Below are 26,613 nucleotides of genomic sequence, written 5' to 3' on the forward strand. Positions count from 1 at the left end.
TCCCCACAGACGCTCTCCAGGCCATCACAGAGGTGACCTCCACACTCCAGCACAGCCTCGCCCGGCTGGAAACCCTCCAGAAGCTGACAGAGCTGCAGCGGGACTTGGTCGGTGTGGAGAATCTCCTCGCTCCCGGCAGGGTGAGTGACTTTGAGGAAGTTTTTTGAGATGGTCACTTAATTATTTTGAATTCCAGTGTAATTAGCATACAGTGTTCTCTTAGTTTCAGGTCTAGCGGTTCAGCAGTTGTGTGCATGACTCAGTGTCATCACGATAAGTGCGCTGTAATCGCCATCACCTGTTTCATCCACCCCCCACTCCCTCTCTTCTGGTAACATCAGTGTGTTCTCTAGACTTCAGGGTCGGTTTCTTGCTTTTTTTCCTTTGTTCCTTTGTTTCTTAAATTCCACATATGAGGGAAATCATATGGTATTTGTCTTTCTCTGACCGACTTATTTCACTTGGTATCATACTGTCTAGATCCATCCATGTTGATGCAAATGGCAAGATTTCATTCTGTTGGTGGCTGAGTGATGTTCCATCGTGTGTGCACCACACCGTCCTTACCCAGTCATCTGTTGATGGACACTCGGCCGCTTCCATGTCTTTGCTGTTGTAACTAATGCCGCTATAAACATAGGGGTGCCTATATTTTTTCAAATTAGTGTTTTCGTTTTCTTTGGGTAAATACCCAGTAGTGTGATCACTGGATCATGTGGTAATTCTATTTTAACTTTTTGAGGACCCTCCATACTGTTTTCCAGAGTGGCTGCACCAGTTTGCATTCCTACCAGCAGTGCACGAGGGCTCCTTTTTCTTCATAACTTCGCCAGCACATTGTTTCTTGTGTTTTAAAGTTGTCCTAATATGTGTGACGTATTATCTCCTTGTGGTTTTTCCATTTGTGTTTCCCTGATGCTGAGTGATGTGGGGCATCTCTTCATGTGTCTGTTGTCCATTTGTATGTCTCCTTTGGAGAAATGGCTGTTCATGACTTCTGGCCATTTTTAATCAGATTATTTCATTTTTTGGTGTTGGGTTATATAAGTTCTTTGTGTATTTTAAATGCTAACCCTTTATCAGATATGTCACTTGCAAATACTTCTCCCATTCAGTAGGTTACCTTTGTGTTTTGTTGATTGTTTCCTTTGCTGTGCAAAAACTTATTTTGAGGTAGTCCCTGTAGTTTATTTTTGCTTTTTTTCCCCTTGCCTCAAGAGACATCTAGAAACATGTTGCTAAGACTGATGTCAGAGAAGTTACAGCCTGCATTTTCTTCTAGGATTTTCATGGTTTCAAGTCTCACGTTTAGGTCTTTAATACATTTTTAATTTATTTTTCTGTATGGTGTGAGAAAGTGGTCCAGTTTCATTCTTTTGCATGTTGCCGTCCAGTTTTCCCTACACCATTTGTTGAAGAGACCATCTTTTTCCCATTGCATATTCTTGCTTCCATTGTCAAAGATTAATTGACCATATATTTGTGGGTTTATTTCTGGGTTTTCCAGCACTGATCTATGTGTCTGTTTTTGTGGCCATACCACACTGCTTTGATGACGGTAGCTTCGGAGTATAGCTTGAACTCTGGGATTGCGATGCCTCCAGCCTTGTTCTCTTTCACTTCATGGCACGTAATTGAGACAGAAGTCACATACCACAGAATTCACTGTGCAGTCCACGAGGTTGTGCCATCATCCCCAGTAATTCCAGGACATTTTCATCTGCCCAAAAAAGGAAACCTGTACCTGTTAAGTCACTCCCCATCTCCCTCCCCAATCTATGGCAGCTACTAATCCACTTTCGGGGGCTTTGCCTCTCCTGGACGTTTCCTGTAAGTGGAGTCACTGTGTGGCCCTTTTGTGGCTGGCTGCTTTCACGGAGCATCATGCTTTCCAGGTTCGTGCCGTAGTCGGTCAGCAACTCCTTTTAGTCACCACAGCGGCTCCGTTCTCTGCGTGCACCATATTCTGTCTCTCCGTTCATCCGCGGTGTGCACCTGGCGGTTGTGAATAATGCTGCTGTGAGCACTCGTCCACAGGCCCTTGTGCACACGCGTGCTCTCAGTTCTCCTGGGTGGATACCTAGGAGTGGAACTGCTGGGTCACACAGTAGCTGTGTTTCACATTTTGAGAAACTGCCAGTTTTCCGAAGTTACTGGGCAATTTTACATTCCCACCAGTAGTGTGTTAGGGTTCTGGTTTCCCCGTATCTCATCTTTTTTATTGTAGCCATCATGGTGGCACGTAATGGTATCTCATTGTGGTTGTGATTTCCATTTCTCAGATGGCTAGTGTCAAGTTTCTTGTCATGCGTTTATTAGCCACTTGTGTGCCTTCTTTGGAGAAATGCCTGTTCAGATCCTTTGCCCACCTTTAACTGGGTTGTCTTTTTGCTGTTGAGTGGTGAGATTCTTTATCTATTCTGGACCCCAGGCACTTACCGGAATAAGATTGCAAGTATGTCCTCCCGTTTTGTGGGTTGTTTCTTCATGTTCTCAGTGGTATCATTTACAGCACAGAACATTTTTTTTTATTTTATGAAGTTGAATTTAGCTGTTTTCTCTTGGGTTGCTTGTGCTTTTGGTTGTCACAGATGAGACACCGCTGCCCAGGCCACAGCATAACAATTTACCTCTGTGTTTTCTTGTGGAGACTTCCTGCGTTTCAGCTGTTACATTTAGGTTTGATCCCTTTGTAGTTCCTTTTTGTGTGGTGTGAGGTAGGGGTCCCACTTCATTTTTTCCCGTGTGGATATCTGGCATTCCCAGTGCAGTTTGTTGAACTGTCCATAGATACAGATGTGCAAGTTTAATTTGTGAACTCTCAGTCGTATTCCATGGGTCTATATATCCATGCTGCTTACTTTGTCACGAATGCCTTTTTGAACTCAGTGCTGTCAACAAAAAAAACCCATTTTGAGGGTTGCATGAGGATGTTTCCTGTCTCGACACAAATACACATGTATTAGCGTGTGGTTGTGTAAGTCATGCTTCCATGTTAGCCTTATTAGAAGGTACAGAGAATGTGGGGTCACAAGCTCAAAGAAATGAACTGCACTAAAACGCACAGGAAGGTTCTGACCTCCTGGAGTTAGGGCTTTGGTTGGGTGCCAGGATAACTCCATTTCATTTCCCTCCCTGACCACGGGGCTCGAGTGGAGCTGCTGGCTGGGAGCTCCTGCAGGTCAGTAGGGCTCTCAGTACAGGTAGTTTCTTCTAGTGCCCCACCCAGTGTGTCATAGATGGTGGCCCCTGGGAATTGTCCCTGAGGGCTAAGGAGAGTAGCCACAGAGCAGGGGTTGGGTGGGCTCTCTGTGTGGCCTGGGCAGGTTGCTCCACCTGTGACATAGAGGGTCTTGGGCAACAAGGGGACTAATGTCAGCTGCTTGGCCCAGTGCCTGGCATGAAGTAGTTGGTATGCAAACACTCACTCCCGTACTTGTTGTTTTTAGCTGCTCTCTCTAAAGTCTGAGCTTCATAACCCAGGGCTCCCAGTCTCCTTGTTAAATACGTGTGTGTGTCAGAGACAGAAACCACACTAGTTATGTCCGCAGAGGAATCTGAGAACAAGGGTTATTAACTAGGAAGAACGTTGATAACGAGGCATCAAAGGGCAAGAAGACGTGGGAAATACCTAAGAGGCAGAATGCAGGTGCCGCCAAGGGCGGGCTCACAGCATGGCGGGGGGCAGGATTTGAGGGAAGAGCACCCACAGGCCTGGGACATGCTCCCTGGAGAAGGGGATGCTGCCCAGCTGGTCCTTGGGTCTGGGGGTGGTGGAGCTGGCTCTGTGAGGGAGGAACCCCTGCAAATAGGACTTGCGGCCGCAGGAAGAGGCAGGGGCTACCTGCTCACCCACGGCCAAAGAGCAGGATGGGGAAGGTGGGTCTGACGTCACAGCCGAGGAAGCCTCGAGCTCAGAATCAGGCCCAGCCCATGGTGCGGTGCTGGCGCTGTACCAGGGCATGCCCTCCTCATCTCTGTTTTGTCCACAAGGCTTCTGTGAAGTTCTTCTTTCTGTGCCTTTGCTCAGTCCATTTGAGGGCTGGGGTCTTCTGGCAAGTTCTCAGGGTATGAAGCTCATGCTCCTACTTATCTGAAAGGACCAACAGATGGGCAGGAGGATATCTGGAAATTGTTCAAACCGGAATTCTTTGGAACTACCAGGACTGACACTTTCTGCCATTGGCGCGGGCAGTTAGGGGCCTGTTTTGACATCTGTGCCTTCAGACGTCCATGTGTGGGCCTGGGGGGTGGTGTTCCAGCATGGACGGGGAAGTGTGAGAATGTCCCCAAGTTCCGGCGGTTCGGTCAGGCCCTGGTGGGAGAGACAGAACCCTCTTCTCTCCCTCTGTGGAAGGACTGCCCAGGACATAGCACTTCCGGCTCCTACTGGAGCTCCAGCCCCACCAGCGTCTCACTTTGGGTTGGAAAGGCTTTGTGGTATTGGGAATCCCCTCTCCACGTGCCAGTGCCCGGCTGGCAGCTGACGCTAATTACCGGCCGACGTTTGATGAGAACCAGGTGTGCCATCTTCAAGCTGCTCTGGGCCGGTTTTCCCGAAGCAGAACTCGGGTGTCCCCGTGCTCAAGCCTTCCAGGAGCTCCCCTCAGCAAGAACACTACCGTGTGCTTTGCGCAAAGGCCCTCAGCACAGCTGGCCTGTGGCGACATGTAGCCGCAGTGCCCGGCAGACAGTCTGGGGCCTGAGTGGGATGGCTGAGGGAGGCAGGCAGGAGGGAAGAGGCTGGAAAGACGTGGAGGGTCCTGGGCAGGAGGGCGCCATCAAAGGGCCTGTGAGGGGCTCGTCCAGAGGGGCTCAGAGAAGCCTAAATGGTGACATCAAGCCGGCCCTCAGCCCCGCCAGCACACCACCCACGGAGGTGGCCTGGGACTGGCACCGAAGGCGCTTGTCTCTCTCTTTCAGGAGTTCATCCGTGAGGGCTGCCTTCACAAGCTCACCAGGAAGGGCCTCCAGCAGAGGATGTTCTTTCTGGTAGGTGCGATGGGCGTGGTTCTGTCAGGGGGGCCAGTGCTGTGGTCCAGGCGAGCAGCCCCAAGTCAGACAGCAGCCAGGTCTGCGGGACCCTCAGAACGCCAGAGGAGAGCGAAGTCCAAGCCCCCGTGGCTGCAGGAGTGTTACGCTGAGCACTGGCTTTCCCCAGAGAGCCGGCGCCCTCCCAGCCAGTACCTTTGCTCAGCTCCCTTCCTCATGCCAGTTAGTCGACTCAGGCCCGAGCCTTCCTGGCTGAGGGGTGACCGGAGGACCAGCCACGACTCCCCACTGCCTCCAGCTGGCGGGCACTGGGCTCTGGCCCAAGAGATCTGCCGACTCACCTGCTTATTGGCTACCTCTTCAAGATAATGTAACTTTTTAAAAAGATTTATTTGCGCGTGCGCGCGAGAGAGAGAGAGAGAGAGAGAGAGAGAGAAAACATGGAGGGGGGGCAGAGGGAGAGAGAAACTCAAGCAGACTCCAACCTGAGCCCAGAAGCCGACATGGGGCTCGATCTCACGACCCTGAGATGACGACCTGAGCTAAAACCAGTGACTCTTAGACATTGAAACGTGTCACTTGTTTGTAAACTTTTGTGTAATAGAGCCTTCCGTCTCAGTTCTCAGATGTGCTGCTATACACGAGCAAAGGTGTCACGGGCACCAGCCGCTTCCGGATCCGGGGCCTCCTTCCACTCCGCGGCATGCTGGTGAGTGCTTGGGCGCCGTGCTGGTTATTCTCAGGCCGTCGTGCTTAGGGCTCTCGGTGTCCCACAGGCCCTGCCTGCAGCCAGTGGGCCCTCGCGGGGCGTCAGACCCAGCCCCTGAGGACGAGGCCCCGGCTCACATGTCTGCCTCCTGCCCAGACCCACCTGCCGCCCCCCTGCAGAGCCTGTCCTTCAGTAGGAGACTCAGTGAAAGACCCCAGTTGGGTGCTTGGGGGTGGAGCTGACACAGCTTTTGAAAGAGAAACCTGATTGTAAAGACTAGAGAGCCTCTGTGTTCTTGCGCTTGTCTCTCTTCTATTAGCAGTCGTGTTCCGGGCCATCCTAACTCGTTGCTCACACACACGCATGTGCACACGCACACCCTCAAAACGGGAAGACGGCACCAGCACGGACGAGCCGGCTGGCTGCAGTTCGAGCTGGGCTTGGGTCTTCCCTCCACGTCGTGTGCGCCGGCCGGGGGGGAGGTCCCGTTCCCCCTGTGCGCCGCTGCAGCAGGCCTGCGCCATCGACGACCCTGCTGCACAGCGAGCCCTCTGTCCGCACCGCGTACCTGTCACACGGCCGCGTCCCCCAATACAGGCGCGACAAGACGCCTCAGTGTAGGTCTGTCAAGCCCTTTGGTTTAATGTGATCCAGTTCCTCAGCCTACGCTTTGTGGTCAGTGCTTTTCATGGCCTGACAGAGGCCCTGCTTGAAGGTCACAGGGAGACTGCTACACGCACGTTGACCCCCTGCCCATTTGCCCTTGAGCGTAAACCTGCTGTCAGCCTGGAGCCCAGCTCTGGGGACAGTAAAGGCAGGAGGCCACGTCCGGGTTTTTGCCCAGAGACGTGCTGTCGGTCCAGAACATGTTATGACAGGGAGCCCCCGGTCCCAGTGTCCACGGGTGGGGGGTCGGACCCCACTTGGCCAGTCTGCCTCAATTTCTACCCCCTTCTTCAGGGGTGCCTTCCGCTCTCAGCCCTCCACGTCCCTTCAAGGCGCCCCTCCTTCCGCTGGGCACCTGAGCCTTCGGCAGCTGTTCGTAGCATCTGGTTTGGCTTTTTTAGCCCTTAGCAAAAAGCGGCCTGTTGGAATGACCACATCTGCCATCACCGGAAGCACGCCCCTTCTGTTCTAAAGTACACTTTTAAAAATTATACTTTCATCCTAGAAAAAAACTGAAAATATAAAATAAAAATCACTCACGACTACACCGCCTAGCAGTACGCACTTCGGTCTTCGGAGGTAGCGAGACTTTGCTGGTGGCCTCGGCGGTGCGTCCCTAATATCTCCCGTGCTTGTGACCCAGGAGCTCTGTGCTCATTTCATGGAGATGAGCAGCGGGCGGGCAAGCCAGACTCCAGTTTTCCTGTTTCCCTTCACTGGACGTTTTGGCTCCACTGAGTTTTTCAGAATTGGAAAGAACACCGTTGGGTCTCTTCCGACACATCGTCACCTACGTCTAAATCATACCGTTTGAGCAGCAGAGACACTGGCTTCTGTGGCTCTGACTAGGACTCTGCGTTACTGTCGGAGCCGCCACCCCTGCCGACCTTCCCACCAAGTGCGTCCAAACCTGTCCTCCCGCAGCCTGGGGGGCAGCACGGGGCAGTCACCCCTCGCCCTTGCACTTCGGTGACTGGCACAGCCCTTGGACGGCCAGTGAGGCTGACGGAGGCCGTGTCTCCGGGAGTCTGGGGCCTCCCGCTGGGGTGGCGCCCGGGTGTGTCCGTTGCTCTGGTCTCCATCCGGGGCGCAGTGACAGACGCCAGCCTGCTCTCAGGGCTCACAGGTGCTTTCTACAGTTCGTAATTCCTGTTTATTCTTCCTGCAGTTTGGTTTTCTCTTGTAGAAGTGAAACGCCGCTGGACACTGTCTTACTCCAGGGACAGGATCTGGCACAGAGAGCCCAACACATTCCTGTTGAAGGAGTGAAATCAGACATCTGTCCATCTTTTCTCTCAGGGTTTCCGTCCAGTGCAGACTCAGAAGTCCTTCCCCTCGCCAAGATCATACTGGCACCTTTTTTTTTTTCTGATACATTTACAGTTTCATTTCTCTTACTGCATAAACTCTCTCCACGTGTCTCCGTGGGTGTGGCTGGACTGGGCCGCACCGCTTTCTGTCCCCCGTCCTCGCAGCCGCCCTCCTCGTGGAGACAGTTCCTGCCTTCACACTCGGGGTTCTTTCTGGGCCTTCTGCTCCATCTCTGTGCGCCGGCATCAGTCCACGTTCTTCTGATGCGCGTGTCCTGTGGAAGAGTCGCTCTGGGGTGAATCAGTGTGTCCCTTATTCCTCCTCCCTTTTAAGTAGTACTTTGCTGCTCTCAAGTATTTAATTCTTCTGAATAAACTTAGGAATTATTTAGACAAATTCCTTCAAAAAACAGCACTAGATTTTCTACTGAAATCGCATTACATTTACGTGCTAATTTAGAGTAAGGGAAGACGGACATCTTGACCTTTTCTTGCTGGCCACTGTTCCTGCCCATTTCGGATCTTGTGTGTCCCAGGAGGCTCAGCGCCTGACATCCCCTGGGCCCCGCACAGGGAAACTGTCCAACCTGGGGCCATCTGTAACTGGCTGGTCCCAGGGGACACACAGCAGGCCCTCATCCTGAATGCAGAGGGAAGGGTGACAGGTCTTGGCTTCAGAAAGAGGGCCTCTGTTTTCTGGTTTACAGCTTCCTCGTGTTTCTATCTAAGAGATATTCTCAGAAATCACATGTTGGATTTTAGCAAAGGTGTGTGCAGCACGTAGAGGTGTCCGCCCTTTCCCCATGGACTCGAGGATGGGGTTGAAACACCCTTGCATTCCTAGAAACTTACTGGGCCATGGGACAGTTTCCTGTCTGTGCTTTAGGCTTGATTAGGTAGTATTTTATTTGGGATTTATTTCAGTCACTCGTAACTGGAATCAGTCATATAGGTTTTTCTTTGAATCTGTTAGGTGTTGGTACCAGGTTTATAAAGTAAATTGTCCAATTCCCTTTTTAATAATGAAAATGCTCAATATTTCTTCCTGTGCTTGACTTTCAGCTAATAGTGCTGGACCCACCGGTGAGTAGTTGGGTGCCCTGTGGCCCACAGCTCACACACCTGGGTGGCAGGTGCCATGGCGTGGGGATCCCCGTGCCTCCTGTAGCCCCTCGTAGTCAGTGTAGACTCACACAGGGCTTCCACAACACCCGTGTGGTGCTGCAAGCGTGGGTCCTGCCCGCCCTGCTCTCGCTCCACACGTTTGCCTCTTCTCCCGCCACAGGTAGAAGAAGGCGAGCACGAACGCTCCGTTCCACACTGTTTCACCATTTGTGCAGCTCAGAAAACAGTCATGGTGGCAGCCAGGTACGAGCTTTCCGCGTCTGCCTCCGCTGGGCCCTGGGATGGGGGCTTCCCTGTCATGATCCGGGGCCCCCTGTGAGTTGAGAGTGTCAGTCATGGGGTATGTGCCCCCTGGAGCCCTGCTCCAGTTATGTGACCAGGGGAGCAGCTTCTCCTCGGGTTGGAAGCTTGTGACCATTGAGAACGTCCCCACAGAGTGGCACGGGCCTGTCGAGCTGCCCCCGAGCCTCCAGAGGGCCAGGGAAGGCCCCTGCGGATGGGCAGTCTCCCGGGGCACACGCACCGAGGCACCCTCAAGTCCGGGGAAGGGCCTGCAGGGCGGGCACACCACGGCCCAGTCTCACCTGCATCCTGTCCTCACAGCAGGGCTGTAACTTGGTGGCAGCCATTTTTCCCAAATCACATCAGATGGGGAGGAGGCCTGAGCTCAATGGCTAGCAGGTGGCTCAGTCTCTCCTCTGTGGGGGCTGGGGGTCCCCAGCACCTTCCCGAGGAGAGGCTCTCCTCCTCCTGGGTGGGCACCTGGCTCTCAGGTCCCACCCTGCCGTGTCTTGATGTCCTGGCCGATGGCAGAGCGCACGGACACTAGCACCCCTGACACTAGCGCCCCCAGCAGCCTGGGCAGCTGGACAGTATCCAGCAACCACCCCTGCATCTGAGCACCAAAGACTCGAAAGTCCTTGTTTCGGGAATCAACCCCCTTACAGAAGCCCCCATTCCAGGGCTGAGGGGCTGCCTTCCCTCCTCTCCCACCCCCGACGGCTCCCAAGGGGATGCAGGCTGGGCCCCCAGCAGCATTCCCGACAGCCCTCCGGGCCCACGGGACAGGCATTCAGAGCAGCTGGCACAGCAGGGAGCCCCTGGTGGCCCCGCTGAGCCGGCTCTGAACCTCGGCCCCCCTCAGCACTCGCCTAGAAAAGGAGAAGTGGATACGTGACCTGGACACGGCCATCGATGCAGCCAAGGGCGGGAGTGACCAATCCCTGGAACTGCCTGGCGGCGTGGTGTGCACTCCCCCCGACAGTGAGTTCCGGCCAAGTCACCCCCTAAAGTCCCCTTTGCACCTAAGCAAGCTTCTCTCCAAACCTCCCCCCCTTTTTTTGGAGAGCGTGAGTGGGGAGGAGGGGAAGGGGGGGAGAGGGAGAAGCAGGCTCCCCACAGAGATGCGGGGCTCGATCTCATGACCCTGAGATCATGACCTGAGCGGAAGAGTCAGACACTCCGACTGAGCCAACCAGGCAGCCCTACAAATCTGTTTTCTTGGTCACAGGCCCCCTGCTAGGCTACGTGCTCCCCTTCCACAAGGAACGTTCTCGGCCCCCCTGGGGTGGGGAGGGGCAGGAGGGACTGTGAGCTTTTCTGGCAGAAGCATCGTGTGGTTTTGGTCTGTGCCTGCTGCTGACCTGGGCCCTAGGGCTCCCTGGTTCCCAAGGCCCCAGCCCCCTGCAGCCAAGGGCACCCCGGCCCCACTCGCCCCCTGCTCCCATCTCCCCTGAGCAGAGGGCGACTCCTCCACAGGATCCTCTGAGGTCTCTCTGGAGCAGGAGTCAGAAGATGCTCGTGGCTCCCGCGGCTCCCTGGAGGGGCAGAGCCAGCGCCGGGCCAACACCACGGTGCACGTGTGCTGGTACCGGAACACCAGCGTCTCCAGGGCCGACCGCAGCGCGGCTGTGGAGGTACGGCTGCCGGGTGCCCTCTGCTTGTGCTGATGGGGAGAACTGGGGGGACCCACGTGGCAGGGCTGGGACGGGCACACGGCGCTGCCTCCCACTCTATCCTCTTGGGCAGGAAGCCATTAGGCAAGTCCCCTGGCAGAGTGGCCCCGGAGGCCGCCAGGCTGCGGGCTGACCATCCCCATCAGGGCTGGCGCAAGCTCGCGAGAGCAGCCCTGAGCAGCGTGTGCAGGAGACGTGGGGTTCTCTGGAAAGGACTGCTCTCACGGGGGCTGCCGCCTCCCCTACAGCACCTGGAGGAGCCGCTCTGGACTCCAGCCCTTCAGGACTCAGGCTGCCTCCCAGTCAGTGTGGTTTTTGAGTCACTGTCATTCCTGGGGCAGAAGCAGCAGCACCAGACGGGGAAGCCGCCAGAGCCCTGGGCTCACCCATCGGCCAGGGCTGGGGACGGGCACAGCGACAGGGAGCGTTATACAGAGAGAGGGGTCCCGGCCACAGGGTGGCCATCCCTTGGTCAGGACTCCAGCGTCCTCGCAGCACAGGACAGAGGGGCAGCTCACTCCTGATCCTGCCGGTGTGGACGCCATGCTCAGGGCCAGGAGCTGGGGCGTCTTGTGGGAACTGCGTTTACTTGGCTCCCTGTGATCTGTGATGGTCATGGCTAGAGTCACTGTAAATAGGGAGAAGAAACGTAGTGTCCTTCTACTCAGTGCCTGAGATTTCATTCTCCAGATTTTTAAACCTCCTTCCGTTAGACGGTTAAACAGGCCAACAGACCCAGAGCACGTGGAGGACGCCGCCGCGCCCAGAGAAGTGAAGTCGGGGCCTTAGCCAGGAAGGCCACAGGGGCCGACGTGCATTCTGGGGGAGCAGGTGCCACTCTGGGTGCAGTCGGAGGACACGGACTGGGGCCAGTGGCTTTTCTTTTCCTGCAGAATCAGCTCTCAGGGTATCTGCTGAGGAAATTCAAGAACAGTAACGGCTGGCAGAAGCTCTGGGTGGTCTTCACCAATTTCTGTTTGTTCTTCTACAAAACTCATCAGGTAAGGGTACGCGATGGAGCGGGGGCGGGGGAGCTGTGCCCACGGCGCCAGCAGAGCGGCTGCTGCTCGTCACACTCTCTTCCAGTTCAGAGGAGGGCGGTCTTCCGGCTCCTTGACCCGCTCCCCCAGGGCTCCCCAGGCCCCCGTGTAGGGGAGTGGGCTGTCAGGACAGGACGGGGTGGTGGGGAGAGCACCTGCAGAGCCACATGTCACCTCGCAGGACGACCACCCCCTGGCCAGCCTCCCGCTGCTGGGCTACAGCGTGAGCGTCCCCCAGGAGGCTGACGGCGTCCACAAGGAACACGTCTTCAAGCTCCAGTTCAAATCCCACGTCTACTTCTTCCGAGCTGAGAGCAAGTACACATTTGGGAGGTAATCCTGGGGTCTGCCACCGTCCCCTGGGGTCCCCTGCTGCTGCCGAGCATGGCTTCCAAGGTTTTCTCTGGTCCTTGCTTTGTCCCATTCACTCCATGTTTGGGGTCGTCCTTGGGAAGAAACTTGAGCACAAGGCCACACATATGACGAGAGCATCCCTTGACTCCCAAGTGAACATCTTGGGAGCTTCTGATGGCCCAACCTCTTCTCCAGGTGGATGGAGGTGATCGAGAGAGCTGGCAGCTCGCCTGGGAGGGCCAGGCGTCCCGAGGAAGAGGCATGAAGCCCATCCTGCCCGACGAGGACAGAGCCGAGGAAGCAGAACTGGGTCAGCACATAACCCCGTGACCGCATGTCCCAGCGTCCTCAGTGTAGGATGTGGCAGGGGGTAGGACGGTGTGGGGGGAAGCTTCACAGTGACCTCTGAGAGGGGTGGTACCCCTTGACCCCAGGGGCACCAGGAGGATTGCACATGCCCGTGAAACTGCAGGCCTGGCTCGGGGCGGAGACCAAGGCCCATGCTCACCCACCCTCTCCTCTCCCCAAGCAGCACCTGCTGAGGACTGGCCTAGAACAGGACCCTGTGACGCGTGCTGCACGCAAGCCCAGCAGAAGCCCCTCTGGTGCCCGCCCCACAGAGCTCTGGAGAAGCGGAAACCAGAGTTCCCCCAAGGGCCTCTAATTTATTAGTTCACTGCGTTCCTAACAAATTGAAGAAAATGGACACACGGTCTTCGTTCGTTCGTGCTAACGTGCGTGCAGTGCCAGATAAACGGCTTCTTCCCACACCCTGCGTGCCGCCCTGCCCTCCTGCCAGTGGCCCCACAGTCCCCACATGCCGTGACAAGGACTCAACTGGGCCCCACCCGCCACCAGCATCTCTCCAATTCAGGTCTTTATTGAAAGTGGCAGGAGCCTCTCAATGTTCTATGAAAACTAACACCTTAACCTCAGAACATTCAGGGAAGCGAGGAAGTTCATTTTCTTTAAAAAAAAAAAAAAAAAAGTTCTGGCTGACTCGAGTACTTTGGAGACACGGTACCTGATCCGACACCACAAGGCCAGTCTATGACCAGCGTGGCCGCCGTGGGCCCCCCAGGCAGGGGAGGAGGCAGACGGGCCCCGACAATCCCCGCTCCTCAGTCCAGGTGGCTGCGGGAGGGCCCTCTGCCGGGGGGTAGGCTGTGACCCGGCAGCGAGGCCCACGTGGCCGCGGCAGCACGGGGGGATCCAAATCAGCCCAGGCCCGACGGAGCTCCTCACAATGACGCTTCTCCCCGCGCTCCGCGAGCAGCAGCGCCCTCAGCGGGCTGACGTCAGGTGGTTTCTGTTGTGCGAGAACCTGCAGAGAAGAATCCTGGCCTGGAGCGCAGGCCGGGCGGGCCTGGACGGCTCTGGGCTCCGGGGCGCTGGGAGCAGGCGGCCTGCTCTCTGAACCGAGCCCGTGAGTACAGCCACTAAAGGCAGGCGGGTACGAAGGAGAGTGGGAGAGATGCGCACAGCCTCCTCTCCAGTGTGACGGCCTCACCTCTGCACCCGCTCCACCAGGTGAGCCATCAGCTTGTCGGAGATGCCAGGGCAGGACTCCTCCGCCAGGCTGAAGGCATTCTCCAGCTCCTCCAGCGCCCCCACGCCCCCGCCGCTCTGCTTGTGCTTCTCCTTGAGCTGCGGAGAGACCACCGTGCGCGCTATCGTGAGCTCCCACCTGAGCGCAGGGCCCTCGGCGAGGCTGTCACAGGAGGCTCGCTCCCGAGGCTTCCCGGGCCCTCCCCGGGACCCTGGGCACCACGCCTCCACCTGCAACAGAGACCCCAGCGGTCCTTCCACCACGAAGCTAGGATGGGCTGGGTCCCTCCAGGCACCTGAGGCTCCGGTGAGGAAGGCAGGTGCTGCCCCGCCCCCACGCCCCAGGCAGCCTCAGGTCTCGGTTCTCAAGAGGGGTCTCTACCAGCCTCTCACGCTGCCGCCGGCCAGGCTAACCACGTGGCCTCCTCCCAACCGAGGGTCACAGAAGCCCATGGCTCAGGTCCAGTGGACTGGAGAAAACAGTCCAGAAGCCCCAAGTGCCCCACACAGCCAGATCAAGACACCCCGACCCTCGGCCTCCCTACCACTCACGCTGTGGGAACCACATGGAGGATCCCCACCCTAGCAGTTAGAAACAGGTCAGCCCCGGGCTCTGCCACACCCCTCACAGGAACAAAAGGGGAAAGAGCCTGCTGCCTCCCAGGACACGGCCTCCAGCAGCTTCGACCTCAGGCCCAGCCCTGACACGCTGGATGAAGCCATGTTCCCCCCATCCTCCCCACACACAGGCCAGCACACACCGTGCGGGGGCTCCAGCGGCCCACAGTCCCGCACCTCACCTGTCCCTCAGCACCCATTCCACCCACTCAGAGCAGCCCAGGGCACTTGCGGCCCCTCTGACGTTCACCACCTCCCTCCCAGGCCCTGCCCAGTGTGCCCCCCAAGCTCCCGGTGCCTTAGCCCATGACAGTCCCTCTGTTGCCACCTGCTCCTCTCCAACCTCCTCCCCTGCACTCCAGGCCCCCCAGGTGGGCGCTCTCCTGCCTGTACCCAGAGGCCCTCCCGACCCCACCACTTTCCTCAGATAGGCTCTCAGCATCCTGTCCTCCCTCGCCGGGTTCTGGGGACTGTCACCTGGGGTGGGAACCAGGCCCATGACCAGGGTGTGGGGGTACCTGGCTGCATCGTATTCCTGGGTGTTACCACCCATCAGCAGGTGACGCGTAGGGTCGAAGGACCAGTGGAGAGTCACCCTTGAGGCCTCCCTGCCCTGGGCCGGACACCCAACACCAAGAACTGAGCCTCCCAGGCTCTCTAAACAGGTGACCGTCCCCTGTGTTTGCAATTCAGAATAAAACGTCACAGAACACTAGTTTTGTTCAAGGACCCCAGCAGGCTGAGAACTCGGGAGGGTCACAGGAAGGTGCTCTGTCCTAGCCACTTCTGCCCCTTTGCACAGAAAGCCTGGCCCCCAGATCCAGGTCCAACCACAGTGGGTTCCCAGGGACCCAGACACCCCCACAGGGTGGCCAGCAGCCCTCACCGTAAGCCTCGTCTAACACCGCACGGAAGCGTCTACAGAGCAGCACTACAGCCCTCTGCCCCAGGGGGTCCCCTGGCCCAGTCCTCACCTCTCCAAAGACAGGCCGGACCAGCGTGGACAGGCACTGGGACCTCGGCTGTCTCTTGACAGGCTCCGCAGGCTGCAAGGTCAAAGCCAGGGCTGTGAGCAAGGCAGAGAAGAGTGCGTGCACGCGGGGGGCAGGCGTGCTCCCCCCCCCCCCCGCCCCCAGTTTCTGAGCTCCGTGCAAGGCACAGCCTGTGGAAGCACGCACGCCAGGGTGCCTGCTGCCCCCAGAAGCAACCCCCCCTTCCTGGCCAGGTCAGACCTTCTGGGGGCCGTGCAGGGCTGTCCCCTTGTGCAGCTTGCTGTGCGGGCTTGGCCGGATGGTGGGGGGGAACGTCCAGATGGGACCCTGCTCTCCGTCCTCAGCGTCTGCATCACTGGGGTGGAAGGCGAAGGGTGGTGAGGGCCCTGGGGGCTGGGATTTGGGGGTCCCAAGGCCCACACATTCTCTAGCCTCCCACTTATTTTGGAGGCAACCTCACGGCACTAAATGCTAAGTAGGGCCCTCCGGCCTTCAGGGGCCCGGGGCCAAAGGCCCGAGGCCATGAGGGTGAGCCCGTCGGAGGGGCTCCTACATGTCCGAGTCCTCGGAGCTGGACTCCTCGCCGTGCCCCTCTGACTTCCAGCGCTTGTATCGGTCGATGAGCTCGGTGAGGAAGGAGGTCTTCTTGGTGTAGCGTGTGATGAACTTGTGCTTCAGGAGCTCCTTGGCAGTCGGCCGCTGCCGGGGGAAAGGACGCAGTCACCGGTGCTGGGGACAGCTGAGCTCTGCCTTCAGGCCCCAGAGCTCACTGCTCCCCGAGCTCCCCAGGGGAGCCGGTGCGAGGAGCAACGAGGAGGCTGGGGGGGGACCTCCACCCCCCAGTGCGTGCTCTCCACAAGCTCCCCTAGAGCTAAGCCCCAGGCAAGTTCCTCCCTGGATCAGGAGGGGCTTGGGGGGGGAGACCTGGCACAGGGAGGGGGCCTCAGGCCCACGCACCTCCCCCGGGGCCCAGCTCGGGAGCAGTCCCCCACCCCACACATTGCTGCTCAGGCCCCTCGCAGCCCGCCCCCCGAGCCAGGGCTTACAAATCGGGGGTCCTTGTTGAGGCAGGCCTCCACAAAGTCCTTGAAGGGCTTGCTGTGGTGGCCCTCCAGGGTGGGCGGGCTGTTCTTGGGGATCAGGAACAGCACGCGCATGGGATGGAGGTCAGAGTTCGGAGGCTCGCCCTTGGCCAGCTCGATGGCTGTGATCCCCAACGACCAGATGTCAGCCTGGACAGAGAGCCACACAGGACCGTGGCTGTTGGGGGCTCCCCAGGCCGTGCCGCAGCCACTGTCCTACCCGCCACCGTGCCCACCTTGAAGTCGTAGGCTGACTGCTTGATGACCTCAGGTGCCATCCAGAAGGGGGTGCCCACAAACGTGTTCCTCTTGATCTGCGTGTCCGTGAGCTGCCCCGCCACCCCGAAGTCAGCCAGCTTCACGTCACCCTGCTCCGAGAGCAGCACGTTGGCAGCTGCTCAACACAGGACAGCAGGTGTCACCCTCCGCGCCGTGCAGGCCCCACCCTGCACACAGCTGCCCGAGGAGACACATGCCACCTGGGGACACCAGCACGTCCTTAGCTTTCCTCTCCAGTCAGCGGGCCAGAGACCCAGGGCCACGGGCATGGCGGGTGCGTGGCTGCAAGCATGGGGGTCCCGCCTGGCCACCCCCCACACGAGCTCCAGGGCCCTCCCGGTGTTTGCCTCTGATGACAAACCCCAAGAGCAGAGCCACGGCAGGGCAGGCAGAGTGGACTCTGACCCTTGGCCTCACGCTCCCAGCTGCCTCCCCGGCTCAGCAGGGCTGGCTCACAGGGTGGGATGGCTCAAACCTGCAGCTGACACTCGGACGGGGGACCGTGAGCAAGGCCTGTCCCCTCTCACACACGCTGCAGGGCTGGTGTTTGCACCACACGGGGACGGGCGAGTATGTTCTACCCGACAACTGCTCGGCTTCCGACAGCAGGAGAGAGTAAAGGCCAGGAGCACTGAGCTACAAGGTCCCGGGCCCCCAGCACCCCCAGCCACAGAGCCCTCCAGCGACCCGGGCGCTTCTGCGGTCGGGGGCACAGGGACCTTTGATGTCTCGGTGGATCTTGCGCTCCGAGTGCAAGTAGTCCAGGCCCTTGAGGATCTCGCGCAGGATGGTGGCGATGGAGGTCTCCTCCAGGGGGCCGGGTTTAAGCTGCAGGCAGAGGAGGCAGGGCACGGCCTCAGGCACCCTGGACACAGACCAGCCCTTCCTTCCACGCCACTCCAGACCTGTCGCCAGGGCCCTAACTCAACCACCTCTCTCCCGGGGGGGGGGGGGGGGCCTACCCCGCAGACAGCGGGGCCTCCTGCCCCCTTCACAACTCCTCACTACCATGAAGCTCGGTGTGCTGAGGCAGGCGGGAGTGCGGAACAGGCCCTTGAGAGCACGTACGCTTCTTTGCTGCAAAGGGGGTCTCAGCCACGCTGCCGAGCCTGTCTGCCTGGGGGCACCAAGCTCACCCGCACCCCACAGGCCCAGGACCCCGCCGCACAAGCCGTGGACAGGGCCCACAGCCGCAGCTTGCTGTCCGGCTTAGACAGCTCCTAACCAATACGCGATACAGCGGAACAGCAGAGGAGAGGAGGCGGGGGTCCTCAGACAGTGGGTCCAGGGGCGCTGCCGGTACAGCCCCCACAGCAACCTCCTCCTGTCTGCTCCCCCGTGGCAAGCTGCCCGCCGTTGCGGCCTACACCTCACCAGGTCTAACGCAGAACCGCCGCCCAGATACTCCATGATGATCCACAGCTTCGTGCTCTGGGACCAGAGAAACATCCGTCAGCACAGGGCAGAGAGCAAAGGGGCAGAGCCCGGCCGGGCCCCCAGAACACACACTCCCCAGCAGGGGTGACTCGGGCCTCCGGCCCCTCAGGGACCCACCACAAAAGGGCCCCAGCAGTCCCATCCAGCTCCCCTCCCATCAATGCAACCACTTTGCAGACGGACCAGTGGTTGACACCCCATCAAAAATCCGACCGGGAAGATGGCAGGCCCAGCCAGCACCCGGCCTCCACGTACCGGCACCCCAAGCATCCCCTTCCCCCTGGGCAGGCCTCCCAGGAGCTGGCACTGGGCTCTGGCTGCAGAGGTCCCAGAGTGCCCCCAGCAGGGTTCCCAGATGCTGTCCGATGGGGGCTGCCCCAGCCCTGGGAGATGCCCACAGCCAGGCGATGGGTCACCATGGCCACTTCAGAGCTAACCAGACCCCACTCACGTCCTACACGTCCACCTGGCCCTTGGGGTGGCTATTTTTGGGGGACGACTGCACTGTGAAGCTGGGTCTGTGTTCAACGGCTGGGGTCCCTCGCCCTTCAGACCAGGCCTCTCCTCCCGACTGTCCCCCCGGGGGGCCAGACCCAGCCCAGACCTTCTGAGCAGGTACAGGGACTCCCAGGGGCCCCCCAGCTCCAACCACATGGGACACCGGGCATTATCCCTCCACCTCTCCAGAGGCAGGCCAGGCTGGGGTCGGCTGTCACCGGCATCGACCTAAGCATGGGTCTGGCACAGAGCAAGCCCCGGCCCCGCCCAGGCACCTTCAGGTAGGAGCCGAAGTAGCGGGTGATGTAGGGGCTGTCGCACTGGCTAAGCACGGTGATTTCCTGCTGAATGTCCTCGATCTCGTCCTCGGCCTCCTCCAGGTCGATGATCTTGATGGCCACCACCTCCTTGGTGCGGTTGTCGATGCCCTTGTACACCTCCCCAAAGGAGCCCTTGCCGATACGGTCCAGCTTGGTGAAGAGCTCCTCGGGGTCCACGCGGGAATGCTGCGGGGACACGGGGCATGCAGCCCATCAGCGGAGCGGCGGGACAGGTCGCAGTGACCATCCCCAAAACGAGGAGCCAGTGAGCTCACCCACATTCCTTCTCCTTTCTTCTTTTATCCTTTTGTGTTCAGAAAAACTAAATGTACCCTCCGCACAAAGGAAAAGATCCTCCAAGAGCAGAGAGGCCTGGGCACTAGGCAACGGATCAGGTCATGGAGCAGGTGCAGGGACCGTAAAGGCCCCACACGTGGGGATGACCAAGTGAGGCACGATAACATGCTTAAAGGGACGAGTGGGCAGGGAATGGGGATGTGGGGCAGTGAGGCTATCCCATACGACAGTAGGGACAATAGCGAGGCCATCCCGTATGACAGTGGGACGGCAGCAAGGCCACCCTGTACAACAGTGGGGACAGCAGCGAGGCCATCCCTTACGACAGTGGGGACAGTAGCAAGGCCATCCCATATGACGGGGGGACGTCAGCAAGGCCAGCCCGTATGACAGCGGGGACAGTAGGGACGTCAGCGAGGCCACCCCATATGACAGTGGGGACAGCGGCGAGGCCAGCCCGTACAACAGTGGGACGGCGGCGAGGCCAGCCTGTACGACAGTGGGGACAGTAGGGACGTCAGCGAGGCCACCCCGTACGACTGTAAGAACGGCGGCGAGGCCAGCCCGTACGACAGTGGGGACGTCAGCGAGGCCAGCCCATACGACAGTGGGACGGCAGCAAGGCCACCCCGTATGACAGTGGGGACAGTAGGGACGTCAGCGAGGCCACCCCATACGACTGTGGGGACGGCGGCGAGGCCTCCCTGTACGACAGTGGGGACGGCGGCGAGGCCAGCCCATACGACAGTGGGGAGAGTAGGGACAGCAGCGAGGCCAGCCCGTATGACAGTGGGGACAGTGGGGACGGCAGCGAGGCCAGCCCGTACGACAGTGGGACAGCAGCAAGGCCACCCTGTACGACAGTGGGGACAGTAGGGACGGCAGCAAGGCCAGCCCATACAACAGTGGGGACGGTGGGGACGGCAGCAAGGCCAGCCCGTACAACAGAGGGGACGGCGGCGAGGCCAGCCCATACGACAGTGGGGAGAGTAGGGACAGCAGCGAGGCCAGCCCGTACGACAGAGGGGACAGTGGGGACGGCGGCGAGGCCATCCCGTACGATGGGACGGCGGCGAGGCCAGCCCGTACGACATTGGGGACAGTGGGGACAGCAGCAAGGCCATCCCGTACGACAGTGGGGACAGTGGGGGCAGCACCAGGAGAGTCTCTCATGAACCACAGGCCTAGTTAGTAAGAACAGACCCGTGCTGCCTCTTTACTTGTAACAAACACGCCACGCTAAAGCAAGCCTCGAGATGTTAGTAGCAGGTGGAGACCCTCAGGGGAGGGATGAGAAATGGACCAGGACTCACTCATTCTCCTGTAAGCCTAGAAGACTCTTGAATAACAAAGTCTATGAATTAAAACAGAAAACCAACCCAGCATGCATTATCTGAGTTCCCCCTGAACAGCTGGAAGCCACGCCCCTCAGAAAGGGCTCCCTTTCTCGGCCCCAGTCAGTTCTCAGGACAGCTACACCCTCACACCAGCTCGGAGTTGAAAACCGATGCTCTCCTGGATGCTTCATCCTGGATACGCAAGTATCCCAGACAACTACACACAGTCCCCGGACAGAGGGGTGCCGAGCGGGTGGCACAGAGACTGAGCAGAGACCAGCAGTCTGGGCACCAGGACACGGCCGGCAGAGGGGCGTCCATCCGTGGGCTGAGAACCACCCTCTTGATGCTGACCCTCCATGAGTCAGGGGCTGAGACGGCTCAACGCAGGGGCTCCATGAAGGATGACAACACCCCTGGGGGTCTCCTAGCCCCTGCCCACATGGCTCCCCAGGCTCCTGAGACACCAAGCCACTGTGTTCTCAGAGTCAGAGGTAGTCCGCACAGTCCCAGAGTGACGAGGAGGGGCTGGGTGCCCCAGGACCCACGCAGGGTTTGAGGCGCTGGGCGGAGGCAAGGGTGGCCTAGCATCTTGTCCAGACAGAGGCAGAAAGGGCTTTCAAGGCCCAGGGACTCAGATCCTCCAAAGAGGCTGCTCCCACATCCCCAAGCACCTATCAACAAGGGGGCGTCTTGGCGTCAATCTAAAGTGACCAGACATAAAAAGGAAAAAAAATCACAGCTCACCATGCCACACCAGCACGGACTGCTGTGTGCACCAGTGCTGACGGAAGGCCCATCCTGGGGGCAGTGGGTGCCCCACGGTGCCAAGGACAGTCCTCCAAGCAAGGACTCCGCACACACCTGGGAGCGCACCTCGGGCTCACCCCCAGGCAGAGAGGTCCGTGTTGGGCCCGGCTGGCTCCACAGTGAGACCACACGTCAGTAGAAACTGCCAATCAGCGGCCTTTCCCAAGGCATGTAACTGGGAGGGAGGGGTCAGCACGCAGGCCACACCTGAACGCAGCACCGCGCGTTACCCAACCTTGATCCTGAGCACCAGGCGAGCCATGAGACCCTGGGCCCCGGGGTGCCGGGAACTTCGCAGGAGAGTTGGGTGCAGCAGGTCCTGGCAGGAGCCAAGGGGCCAAGGGCAGCGTCTCAGCACACAGTCCCCCACACGAGGCAGGCTGGGCAAGGCCTAGGGATGCGCAGGCCGCCCTCCGTACAGGGATCAGAGGCAGGCCAGTGAGGTGTCCGCGCTCACCCTGGCCCAGCCAGGTAAGGAATGTGGCCCTGCTCGCTTCCTCACCGGGACCAGCAGCCCAGTCCCAGAACCAGTGCACAGGGAGGACGAGGCACAGCAGATGCGTGCGGCCCAGCTACGGCCCCAGGCTGAAGGCTTCGGCAGGACACAGGAAGCTGAGCACCACTCAGGTCCCTCGGGCCCAACTGCCGGGCAGCTCCGTTCCTGCTGCTCACGGTCTGAAGAAAACCAGGACAAGGGAGGCATGTGGCTGCAAGTCACAGCTGCCCACCCCCTCCGTCTTCAGGGCGTGGGTGGGGGCGCAGATCACAAGATAAGCACCCACCCTGGCCTCAGAGAAAGGCCTGGCAGCGGTGTGCCATGACCCTCCGGCCCACACAGTGGACCAGAGGGCAGTCAGCAGGAAAACACCTTCCTGCCAGAGAGCTTCTCTGCCTCTGGGGGGACCTCACCATTCCCTGCTCAGTCCCGGACTTCTCGGGGAAATGTGGCGGGGAGACAGCCCCTGGGGCCCACACAGCACCTTCCCACCTTCCCAAATGTTCCTTCCGTTCATTCGGCCGTTGGCGCCTATCCAGCGCCCCTGGCGTGAGGTCTGCCACACCGCTAGCCTGCAGGCCTGACCCAGCCCCAGACGCGCCGGCGCAGCCCGGGGACACCCCAACAGCACTGCCCAGTGACTCCAGTCCATCTGGTGCCATGACACCGTGTCCTCTGTCTCTGGGGAGAAAGTCCCTCTCCTAAGGTGACCTAAGAGAAGAGCTGGAGGAGGCAGGGCTGACACCCGGCAGCGCCAACCGGCACCACTGCACCTCCAGCTCTCGGGGGACCCCCGCCCACCCTCAGCTCTGCCGAGGACACCGCGTGAGTCTCCACGCAGGCCCAAAACTGTGTCCGTCTGGTCCACCACAGCAGCCCAACCAAAGAAACCCCCAGAGAGGGCGCTCAGACCTCCACTTCCTGGGAGCAGAGCACGGTGGCGCCCACAGCCAGAGTTCCAGGCCCCGATCCCCTACTCTCAGCCTCCTGGAGTCCCCCACTGCAGGCTGGTCACCTCAGCAGACACTGTGTCAGGAACACCCCTGCCTGGGACCCTCACACGACAAGCATATCACAGGGACCCCGTGTTCCCAGCTCACTGGGAAGGAAAGGCAAGCAGCTCCTGGGTCTGGGCTGCTTTTCTAGGCAATGCGGAGTCTGGACAATCACTCAAGGCTCGGGTGGCTCTGGTGGTCGAGACCCATGTTTTCCAGCCCTGAAGCTGCCAGGTCTGGGGCCACCGCCTGGCAGTGTGTCTGCCGTTCATGTCACCCCACAAGATGAAGGGAGCGAAGCCATTCCCAACCAGCACACGACAGGCGGGGCGGCCACAGTGCTAGGCACCAGCAGCCGTTCCGGCCCGCAGGAACTAGCAGGGCAGAGGGGAGACAGCTATGGCAGGAGCACAGGCTGTGGGGGAGCATGACCCACGACCCTAGCAGGAACTGCCCCACATGGCCACAGTGACAACTGCCTCAAGAGAAAATCAGGCTTCCGGCCACTGACAAAGGCGAAGAGTACTGGCCTCTGAAAGGACAGAAGGCTTACTTCCTTTGGGGTCCCTTCCCCAGTTCCTGCAGCCCTGCAGCGGGTGTGACCTGGCTGCCCAGGGCCGACACGAAGCACCACCGACCCACAGGGACAGACGCAGCATACCTCCAATTTCTCATTCTGGGACCCATGGGAACTATTCCCACAGCTTTTTTTTCCCTTCCTGCTTTCCAAGGAGGAAAAGAAGAATGGTAAAGACTATTTCTGTTCCATTTTGAGAAGAAATGAAGCCTCGAGACACATCCTACCATTTGATTACGGGACAGCTGAGAGCTTCAGCCCCAAGTAGACTTGGATTGAAGCCTAATCTGTCACTTTCTAGCCAACTAACATTTCTAAGCATCAAGTTTTTAAATCTAGGGTGACAAGAGCACCTGTGTGATAAGGGTGGTAGAGGAATCACAGGAGATAAACACGTAAAAAGGCTTAGCGCGACGAGTGATTGGTTTTAATGCCCTATTAATGCGTATGGAATAATTAAGCATCACGTAGGTGAGATGTTTTTTTAACTCAATTCTTTTTTCTAGTCAGCACCTTTGCGTTTCAAGTACGGAAATAAATCCCGAAGTCTCTGACATGTGGTCGTGTGGCATTCTGTGGAGGCGGGATCAGCAGTCGTGGGATTTACGAGGTGGGGTTTGACAAAGTCACTCAGTGGGCGCCCCGCTGCCTTTGCAGCTTCTGTCACTCACCAGAGCCAGGACTAGGCTGAGGCAAGTGAGGCTCTCTTCCCGGGTACAAAATCGACCCTACAGCTCTCTCAAAAACAAGCTGGAGGGTGACTTTTCCCCCAGCAGCACAGGCATGCAGTTTACCAGACACCAATGTCAAACGAAGAATCTCCTAGCTTCACCGAGCACTGGTCAGCAAGGCCCGGTCCCCATCTGTGGCCACAGCTGGTCCAGGATGTCCTGCTCAACAGGAGCCCCCCTGGGTCTGGACCTGAGCCCTTCTCCAGCTCCTCCTCCCCTGAGTCGGGCCCACAGGCCCCCTGCTTCTCCCTCGTCCCAGTCCCCCCCGATTCAGCACACAGGGGCCAGCGGAGGGTGCCAACAGACAATCCCAACCCCCCAGCAGTCCGCCTAAACCTTGCCCAAGCCAACCCTTCAAGGAGAACAGAGCCAAGCAGGGAAGAACACCTGGCCGTCAGAGTGGTTTCCTCGACTTCACATCAGCCTCAGCTCACACCTGTTTTGAAGTAACAAGGGGGGCGGGGGCACAGACGACCAGCCCCCATGCTGCCTGCCCCGACCCTGCCCGCCCTGCACCAGCAGCAGGTGCTCGCTTCGGGCACACTCAAGGTACACCGTGGAAGGTCCCCCAGAGTCAGTGGGTTAACATGCAAGGCCAGACACCTCAAGGTGGCTCCGGGTTGGAAATGACAAGAACTAATTCATCAAAGACACAGAGCAGGCACCTTCCCAGTAAGACTTCTAGCCCAGGTGAAACAAGTTCTTCCCAGGAGCCTTCTTACGCTGCTTAATCACATTCCCAGCTCCTCCTGCTTGCCTGTCCGCGAGGAGTCACCACAGCCTTTGACCCAGCCCAACACGGCCAGAGGACCCTGCCCAGCTGGGCACTCAGGTGTGGACTCCGACCTCCAAAGACCTCCCGATGGGAAGATCCAGGTTCCCACAGAATCCTACCCAGGCTGCCCAGCCCTGCTCTGTTCCCGAGATAAGGCTCTGCACACTCTCCACCGTCCTTGCACGGCAGCTCTGTTTTGACCAGTCTGTGGGCTTCTGCCCAGGACACTTCACAGCAGCCGCCTTGAGTCAGCCCCCTGCCCCACCGGGTCTGTGCCCCTCTGCTCTGCTCCCTACCTGGCCCAGCGACGTGCATCACCGGGGTCCCTAGCAACGCCTTCCCTTCAGCCCACACTCCTTCGCGGGCTCTGCGCTTCTGAAACCCCAGAATGAGTTTCAGGAGAGACACCCCTTGGTGACACAAATGTCCCTTCGTGACCCGCGCTCTTTCCTGGTCAGTGCTCTGGTCTCTGGGAGTTCGGGCAGGCCACTCACAACCCAGAAACCAACTCTTACCTGGTTGGCAAATCCCCTGAGGTGAGCCATGTCTGCGATGCCCTCAGACCATCCGTGGCAACCCCAGGACGCCCCTAGATCCCGCCTGGAGGCTCTGGAACCCGGCTCCCTCGCTTCAGGCAACTGGAAGGAGAGCAGGCCCGTTCCATGCTTCATTGGGGCGCACGGGGCTCCCCCGGGCCAGGCGCCCCCACCCAAGTCGTTCCTTGAGGGCCTCACCCACCGGGGAACCCTCCGAAACCCCTCCCACCTCCGCCTCCGCCCTTCCACCTGGGCGGCTGCCCCCAACCCAGGGCCGGGTCCCCGAGCCCCCTCACACACCCCATACGGCTGAGCCCCGCCCCAAGCGCCCTACCCCACACGGACCCCGCCCAGCCCTGCCCCCTGACCCCACCGCAAGCCCCGCCCCAGTTCCCTCAGCGCCCTCCACCCGCCCCACTGTCCCTACTGCCCGACCCCCGCCCCCAACACCGCCCGGCCCCCTCCCCAACCGCCTCAGGTGCGGGCCCACCCGGCAGCGCGCCCACCTCCGGGGGGCTCCATCCCGGCCTCCCCCGGCCCGCTCCTCAGTGCCCGCGAAGGCTCCCACCCGCAGCCTCCTCTCGCCCGGGAACGCCCGGGCCCTCCAGCCCGCGAAGCAGCGGCAGTGGCGGCGGCGGCCGGAGAAAGCCCAGAGGCGGCGACAGCGAGAGCGGTGCGCGATGTCGTGGCCTAGCGCGGGGTTCTCTGGGACACCGAGTCCCACCGCTCGCTCCGCGTCCTGGTGCCTGCCGGCGCTGGACTACAAGTCCCGGCAAGCCACGGGGCGGAGCGGTGTCGCGGGGCTCGCTGGGACTCGGAGTCGTGCTTCCTGAGCATCTCTAGACCACGTCTCCCAGCAGGCCCCGGGGAGGGGAGGGCCGGGGGCGGGGCCGGAGGCGGGGCCAGGTGGGGCATAGCTGCCTGGGGTTGGGGCCTCCCTTCCCTGTTCGTCCTCCCATTCCTCCTCTCCCTCCCGTTCTGGCCCTCCTCCTCCCGCTCGCCCCTCGCCCGCCCCTTCCCGGTTTGCCTCCATCCCCCTCCCACTCCCTTTCGGTCCTCCCTCCCAGTCCCCTCCATCCCCATCCGGCCTTCCACTCCCCTTCCCCCACCCCCTTTCTGTCCTCCGTCCTGGCC

General features: G+C 59.5%; 2 protein-coding genes across 8 annotated transcripts in view; one reads left to right on the forward strand and one right to left on the reverse strand.

Annotated features, from left to right (window-relative positions):
• Positions 1–15,029, forward strand: part of FARP2 (FERM, ARH/RhoGEF and pleckstrin domain protein 2) — a 108,155-nt gene extending 93,126 nt beyond the window's left edge. For all 6 annotated transcript variants that reach the window (XM_048214037.2, XM_026490852.4, XM_048214035.2 and 3 more), the window contains 10 exons: positions 10–140; positions 4,924–4,992; positions 5,612–5,701; positions 8,963–9,045; positions 9,947–10,065; positions 10,561–10,718; positions 11,651–11,758; positions 11,979–12,130; positions 12,347–12,461; positions 12,684–15,029. In XM_048214037.2, the coding sequence (XP_048069994.1) occupies positions 10–140; positions 4,924–4,992; positions 5,612–5,701; positions 8,963–9,045; positions 9,947–10,065; positions 10,561–10,718; positions 11,651–11,758; positions 11,979–12,130; positions 12,347–12,416 (980 nt within the window). In that variant the 3' untranslated portion in view covers positions 12,417–12,461; positions 12,684–15,029. The remainder of the gene's footprint in view (positions 1–9; positions 141–4,923; positions 4,993–5,611; positions 5,702–8,962; positions 9,046–9,946; positions 10,066–10,560; positions 10,719–11,650; positions 11,759–11,978; positions 12,131–12,346; positions 12,462–12,683) is intronic.
• STK25 (serine/threonine kinase 25) lies at positions 12,797–26,180 on the reverse strand. 2 transcript variants are annotated; one of them, XM_026490896.4, is made up of 12 exons: positions 26,048–26,180; positions 25,459–25,581; positions 18,881–19,111; positions 18,045–18,101; positions 17,390–17,498; positions 16,628–16,785; positions 16,356–16,541; positions 15,863–16,008; positions 15,550–15,664; positions 15,292–15,363; positions 13,662–13,798; positions 12,797–13,475 (listed from the first exon to the last, which is right to left on the reverse strand). In XM_026490896.4, exons 2-12 carry the CDS (start codon positions 25,486–25,488, stop codon positions 13,436–13,438), a joined length of 1,281 nt encoding a protein of 426 aa, XP_026346681.1. In that variant the 5' UTR covers positions 25,489–25,581; positions 26,048–26,180; the 3' UTR covers positions 12,797–13,435. The 2 variants fall into 2 exon arrangements, with proteins under 2 accessions (XP_026346681.1, XP_026346671.1); XM_026490886.4 differs by having other exon boundaries at positions 25,986–26,145.
• Between the last annotated feature and the right edge of the window lie 433 nt (positions 26,181–26,613).

The sequence above is a fragment of the Ursus arctos genome, unplaced genomic scaffold (genome assembly GCF_023065955.2).
Source record: "Ursus arctos isolate Adak ecotype North America unplaced genomic scaffold, UrsArc2.0 scaffold_1, whole genome shotgun sequence".
In the NCBI taxonomy this organism is placed as follows: domain Eukaryota; kingdom Metazoa; phylum Chordata; class Mammalia; order Carnivora; family Ursidae; genus Ursus; species Ursus arctos.